The sequence below is a fragment of the Bos indicus x Bos taurus genome, chromosome 28 (assembly GCF_003369695.1).
Source record: "Bos indicus x Bos taurus breed Angus x Brahman F1 hybrid chromosome 28, Bos_hybrid_MaternalHap_v2.0, whole genome shotgun sequence".
In the NCBI taxonomy this organism is placed as follows: Eukaryota; Metazoa; Chordata; class Mammalia; order Artiodactyla; family Bovidae; genus Bos; species Bos indicus x Bos taurus.
The window spans coordinates 42,583,626-42,590,667 of NC_040103.1; the positions used below are offsets into that span (position 1 = coordinate 42,583,626).

Here is a 7,042-nt window from a genome sequence, read left to right on the forward strand (position 1 = left end):
ATGGATGGCCACCATCTCCCTCCGGCTTCCCTTCCTCTTCTCTATGTACACTCCCAACCTAGGTGGTCTCACCTAGTCCTTTAATTTAAATCCCACCTATGTGGTAATGATTCCAAAGACCGATTCTAGCCCTAAAATCCCCTAGGACTTTAGACTCAAATTTCCAATGGCATATTTGACATACCACCTTAAAAGTTGACTAGGTGGTTTATATTACATATGTTTTACCACAATGAAAAAAAAAATATACCAGGTGATTGACAGATAGAGTGATGTAGAGATGAAAAACAAGCATAGCTAAATATTAATAGTAGGGTCTAGGTGGTAAGCATATTCAATGTAAAATTCACTGTAAAATTCTTTCCAAGTATATTGTTCCTATGTTGTATGTTGGGGAAAAACCTATTAGGAGTCTCAACATAATATATTCAAAACAATCTTTGATTCCATCCACCTACAGCATTCTCCCATCTCATTAAATAGCAAGGCAAAAGCCCAAAACTCAGCCTTGAGTGGCTCTCTCCCACCTGGAATATAATTCTATGAAGGCAAGTCCTAGCACACAGGAGGTGTTCAAAAATACCTTGGAATTAATCATGAATTAATGCTCTGTTTCTCTCTAAGTCCTACAAGCCTCACTAGTCCTTGAGTGAGAATGGAGCTCTTGGCCTCCAAACCTGCCCAGCCCAAGGAGCAGAAACTGTGTCATAAGACCCGATTATGGCTTCTTACCAATCATAGCAGTTCCATGCTCGTCAGCGAGAGTTCAACGCCTTTCTTTACCACAGAACCAACGTGACTCCTGCCCCAAACCTGTGACACACAGGACCCATGACACACGTCACAGCACAGCTGGGCATCACACTGCCCAGGCTATCTTCCCCCAAGGATTCAGCGGACTCTGACCTCACTTTGCCCAGGGCCTGCCCGAATCCAGCCCAAAAGACCTCTCTGGGGCCACAGTCCACTCTTCAGTGGGCACCAGTGGCATCTTCCTCTCAAGACCATTGGCTGGACCCAAGTCAGCCCTCTCACGCTCCTGTGCAGCAGCCCCTCTGCCCTCCCCCATGTCCCACCTGGCCCCCACTACCTGTCCTCACCTGGATCATACCCCGCCCAGCCTGGCCCCAACCGCCCCGCCCGCCAGCCTCCAGCCCCCTCCCTTGCCAGTTGGGTTCACGCGGGAGCTCTCCGGCCGGGCGAGATCGGTGCCATCCAATCCTGGAGGTTCCCGTGGGCCTGCGCACGGAGCCTCGCCCTGCTCCAGAGCCTCTGCTAGAAGTGCTTCCCTCTGCTGGCCTTCCGAAGCACTGCCGCGATCACCGCGGACCCGGTGATGGATTTCCTGTGGTCCCTGGTCCGCTCCCCTGTGTATGCTCCTTCCCAATGCCAGCAACTCTCTGAACTATGCCCACATCCACTGAACCACTGAGGACTGTGTTCTCTGGGGGTGACCGCCTGGTTCACACCTGCCCCTAAGTTTCCTACTGAGTTGGAGAGGAGCCAGGATAGGGTGCTGGTTTGCAGTGTCAGGATAAGGAAGGTAGTGTTTAGGCACTTCCGACAGGATAGACTATTGGAAAAGGAGTCACTAGCCTGTGCCAGAATGCGAGGTCATTTAGCTGCTAAGTCGAGTGAGACAGTTTCAGCTAGGGTGGTCAGTGTAGGGGGAATTCAACGTATAGACATTGTCTCAGTACTACAAGCCAGAATTGTTTTATCCTAACAAGAGCACCTCTCTTCATTTGGTCCTGACCAGAGCCACTCTAGTGAACCTAGTTCCTTAAGGCATGATGAGACCTGCCTCACTTAGCCCACAGCCTGATCCAAGGGAGCCATATCATTGAACTGAGCTGGAATTGAGCAAAACAGGTCACCCTCTGTCCCGGCATAGGGGTCAATTTCCTGCTTGGTGAGTCACAACAGCTGCCTACTCTCCACCAGAGGCCTGGCCATCCCTCCAATCTCAGGATAGGATTCCTCCTTAAAAGATGGGCTCCTGTTGGTGTTTCTGTTGTTTCTCCTAGTGTCTAATGCCAAAAGTCTGCGCACCATCACTGTTTCACAAATCTGAGCAGCACAGATGAATCAGAATGTTCTATTGATGTGTTCCTACATATTATATGGCTGTCATGGGGAAACACAGAGAGAAGTGTCACGCATGGCATAGGGAAATCACTGAATGGAGACTGAATGACCACTTGGTGGAAGTGGTCCCCGAGGTCTCATCCTGTCCCTCAGCTTTCTCTTAAACCATATCCTATTCCCAGTGGTTACATACCCAAGAGGCTGCTTCTGTTTTCACCAGTGAAAAATTTGAAGAATTATAAAGTTAGTTTTTCATCAAAATGTCTGCCATTCTTTGGCAGTCTTGCTATCACAAGTATTACAAGGAGTCTTGCAGGCCAAGATTTAAGTTCCTCCTTTGCTACTGAGAGGTCCCCTTTCTAGCCTGACTGAGGAGTTGGTTGTCCAACTCCGTGGACAATTGCAGAGCAACAGCTTGGTTGTCCCCTCCCTGCTGCCCCCAGATACTATCTTTTCATACCCTGCTCAGTTCCAGGTCCACTGTGGATCCCTCAGAAGCTCAACTAGTGTAGCAGCAGTGAGCAGCACAGAGGTGATGCAGATTCTGGAACCTCTGTCTGCCTTCCTGACCCTGGTCTGAGCACCCAGACTCCCTCAGGATGAACTCTGAGAGCCAGGCATACTCTGCTCTCCCCTGAGCTAAGACCCATCTGCTCCTTTCAAGTGCAAGAATTTACTGCCCAAATGGCCACTCATCTCAAGCTGTGAGTCTCCAGACACAGTCAGAAAGGACCCTTGAGGGCCTCCCAGATTCCAGTAAACAGCTTGCACCCAGAACCTCAGGACCCAAAGTCATGTCTTCACAGCCCCTAAGGCCCATGTTCAAGTTCAGGGTTTTCTAAACCTTTCTTGGGGCCAGGGAAGAGCAGATAATTAAGAACAAGCAACGCTGACCAAAAAAACAAATCATTTCAGCCACACTGCCCTTCCACAGGCTCCCCGTGGTACAGACCTCTACTTTACAGCCTGGTTTATTTTTGGATGGTGCTCTTCACACCCAGCACCACCAAGTGTGAGTCAATGGGGACTGTGAGCTTGGAAGAAGCTACGGGCCTTTTCTGTGTGTTTCTATCTCTCTGTTCAGTCTTGAGATACTTCACATAAAAGACTCTATAAAAATAAATTGTGGAAAGTACAAGGCCAATAAAAATCCCAGTGGAAGCTGAACACTAGTTTATTTAAAAAGCCGAAGAACATGCACTTACCTCGTTCTGGATTCCCAGCTGCCTAGTTCCTGGGCCTGGCACATGGTCAATGCCCCATAAATATTAATTGATCGATCCATTAAGTTGGTTGCTCACCCATTTGCAGAGCAACAGTCTACCGCTCTGCTTGCACACACACACAAGCCTAAGGAGAGAGTCCTTAGGCTATGATGGGAGAGTTGCTAAGTTGGCGGGGGAGCCTGCCACAATGCCCTGCCTTCTACTTCCAGCTCTGCTTATTAAGAGTCAAATAACGATGTGGCAGGAAATGAATTGCAAACACTGCCAAATTCTAAGAGAGGAGCTGGACACATGCCTTTCAGGCTTCATGTATTTGGTCTTCTTGGTCTGTGCCAAGCCCTGTGCTTTGCAGCAAAAATCCAGATGTTGCCATCTTACTGCATCTTATTAGCTGGACAGAATAGGGTGCATGCAGAAGGCAACTTCTTTGTTCCTTTCTAATGTCTTTTGAACTCAGTGCTCAGATGCATTTTTCCCCGTGGGGTCTTGCATATAAAACCTTGGGCAGGTCTAACTTTGAGCACCCAGAATAGTCCTTTTCAGTGAAAGACTCCTTCTGACTTCTTATCTAACTCCTGGGCTCTCTCTATCTTGAGGCCAGAACTGCTTTGGGCTAGAAATTGGCATGGGAAATGGGCACTTCAGTTTCTCCTTTCTTACCCAAATTCACACCCACATTCTACCCTCCAGACCCAGCATCTGACACCTCTGCATCTGGAATCCAACACAGGGCCCTCTGCTGACTGTTTGTCCTGAGAAAATCCTGGGCTTTCCCTAAGAATTTCCCCAAGAATTCCTTTTTGAGACACCTCCAATGGCAGCTCCGGATCTTGGGTAATGTTGCCATTCGCCAGTTGTTTATAATGCCCTCCCTCTTTTCAAATGAAGAAAGGGCCACCTTCAGGTCATTCTGAAACTTCCTATAGAACACGCCCTGCCAATACATGAGCAGTCATGGCATGGTTGAAGCAGAGTAAAGAAGACCACTTTTCAAAATTAAACTTTTTTATTTTGAGATTATTGTAGATTCACATGCAGTTATATGAAACAGATGATCTCCTTACTCTTCACTCAGCTTGCCCCAATGGTAGCATCTTACAAAACCAGCAGGACATCACAACCAGGATATTGACATTGATGGATCCATCCTGTTGTTCAGATTTCTTTTGTTTTACTTGTACTCATTTTTATGTGTGTATTTTAAGTTCTATAAAACTTAAAATTTACATACATAATACTGTACATCAGCTGTGTTTCAATTTTTTGAAAAAGCTCTACATAATTTTATCATAGGAGTAGGTTCGTGTATCCACCACCACAGTCAAGATACGAAACACTCTATCACCATCAGAATGGCGCCCCTTTATAACCACACCCACTTCCCTCCTACCTGCCCCTCCTCCCCGCTTCCTCCTAAATCTAGAGTAACCACAAATCTATTCCCCATTTCTATAACTTTGTCACTTTAAGAATACTATATAAATGGAATCATGCTGTGAAAACTTTTGCGATTGACTGTTTTTTCAGCATAATTCCCTGGAAATGCATCCAAGCAAGTTTACTCCTCTTGGTGTGAATGTACAAAAGTTTGTTTAACCATTGACCTGCTTGAAGGGCATCCAGATTATTTGCAGTTTTTGGCTCTTACAAATAAAGTTGCTATAAACATTCATGTACACGATTTTGTGTGAATATGTTTCCATTTCTCTGAGATAAATGCCTAATGTGCAGTTGCCGAGTCCTATGGAAATTGCATATTTGTGTTTTTATAAGGAATTGTCAGTCTTCCAGAGTGACTGTATAATTTTATATTTCCACCAGCAATGTATGAATGCCCAGTTTATCCATATCTTCACCAGCATTTGATATTGTAATTATTTTTTATTCAACCATTCTGATAGGTGTATAAAGATATCTGTGGTTTGACTTTGCATTTCTCTAATCACTAATGAGATTTAACATCTTTTCATATGCTTCCTTGTCATTTATATATAATCCTCAGTGAACTATCTGTTCATTTGCTATTTTCTAATTGGATTTTTTATATTCTACTGTTAACTTTTGAGAGTTACATTCTAGATACTAGTCTTTTGTTGGATACATAGCTTGCAAATAATTTCTCCCAGTTTACAGTTTGTCTTTTCATCCTCATAATAGAAACTTTCACAGAGAAAAGGATAGATTTTTCATTTTTCCTTTTATGGACTGTGATTTTGATGTCAAGTGTAAGAACTCATTGCCTAGCCCTAGAACCCAATCCAGGGTTTCCCAGGTGGCACAGTGGTAAAGAATCTGCCTGCCAATTCAGGAGACACAAGGGATCCAAGTTTGATACCTGGGTCAGGAAGATCCCCTGGAGGAGAAAATGGCAACCACTCCAGTACTCTTGCCTGGAGAATCCTATGGACGGAGGAAACTGGAGGGCTGCAGGCCATGAACTCGCAAAGAGTTGGACACGACTGAGTATGCATGCAGCACAACAACACGAGAACCCAATCCTTTCCTTTTATTCTTCTAAAATTCTCACGGCTTTACATTTATATTTGACTCTGTGATCCATTTTGAGTTTGTTTTTGTTTAAGGTGTAAAATCAATAGGGTTAATGGGGGATTTCTGTTGTTGTTTGGTTGTGGTTTTTTTTTTTTTTTTTTTTGGTCTATGTATGTTGATTTATTGAAAAGCCATTTTTTCCCCATTAAATTTCTTCTGTACCTTTGTCAAACATTAATTGGGAATACTTGTGCAGGGTTATTTCTCCATTCTTTATTCTGTTCCATTGAACTATATATTTATCTCTCTGATAGATTATACTGACAAAGTATAGATTATACTTCGATTATTGTGGCTACATAATAAACCTTATTATTTAGTACAGTGATTCTTCTCACTTCAGTCTACTTTTTCGAGATTATTTTAGCTGTTCTAAGGTTTGCACCTTTTCAGAACATTTTTAAAAATAAAAATATAAAATAAAATTTATAAAATGGATTTCAAAATAAACCTATCTATGTCTACAAAATGTTTTCCTGGGAATCTGATAGGAATCACATTAGACCTGTAAATTAATTTGGAGAGAATTGACATCTTTACCGTGTTGAGTTGGGAAGGCCATTTTTGCTCTGCAGTTTAGTGATGAATGTGGGTATGTTTGAGCAACCTAATACAAATAGTGTGCTGGCAGATAATAGAAGCTTAATAAATATTTTTGGCAGAAAGGAAGGATGGGAGAGCCTGGCAAAATCTTGAAAAGCTTGCATCAGTGGTTCCCAAATTTAGCCACACATACAATCCTCTGCTGACAGTAAAAGTACAGATTTCTGGGTTTCACCTCAGCCTATCCTGCTGGTTCCGACTCTCCAGGGTTGAGGCCAGTGGACCTCTATTTTTAACACTCTCTATAATTGATTCTCAGGTACAGTCAGGTTTGAGAACATACGATACAGAAACTAGACATGGAAGCAGTTTGCAGGCAATGAGCTGAGTCCCTTAGGACCACACTGTTCTTTTTGATATTTGCCCTGAAACAAAAGAAGTGGCAGCTGAAATCAAGTTCACTTAAGGCAAATGAACAAGTCCTTCAAGAAATATGGCTCAAAATGAGTAAACAGCCCTGGAGGGAAGGGGAAGGTCCTTTCCTATAAGGAGAAAGATTAAATTCATTTTGAAACTGTAGCCACCCATTTCTTTTTCAAAGACAAAATAAGAAACCAGAGTTCAGAAGACTGCAA

The 7,042-nt window shown here is 43.7% G+C and overlaps 1 protein-coding gene across 6 annotated transcripts in view; it reads right to left on the reverse strand.

Annotated features, from left to right (window-relative positions):
* The window catches only part of PTPN20 (protein tyrosine phosphatase, non-receptor type 20), a 123,870-nt gene extending 122,802 nt beyond the window's left edge, over window positions 1-1,068 (reverse strand). For 3 of the 6 annotated variants that reach the window (XM_027530775.1, XM_027530773.1, XM_027530777.1), the window contains exon 1: window positions 733-1,067. In XM_027530775.1, the coding sequence (XP_027386576.1) occupies window positions 733-739 (7 nt within the window). In that variant the 5' untranslated portion in view covers window positions 740-1,067. Of the gene's footprint in view, window positions 1-732 lie in introns of all 6 variants that reach the window. The other 3 variants (XM_027530776.1, XM_027530779.1, XM_027530774.1) reach the window with 3 other exon arrangements.
* Between the last annotated feature and the right edge of the window lie 5,974 nt (window positions 1,069-7,042).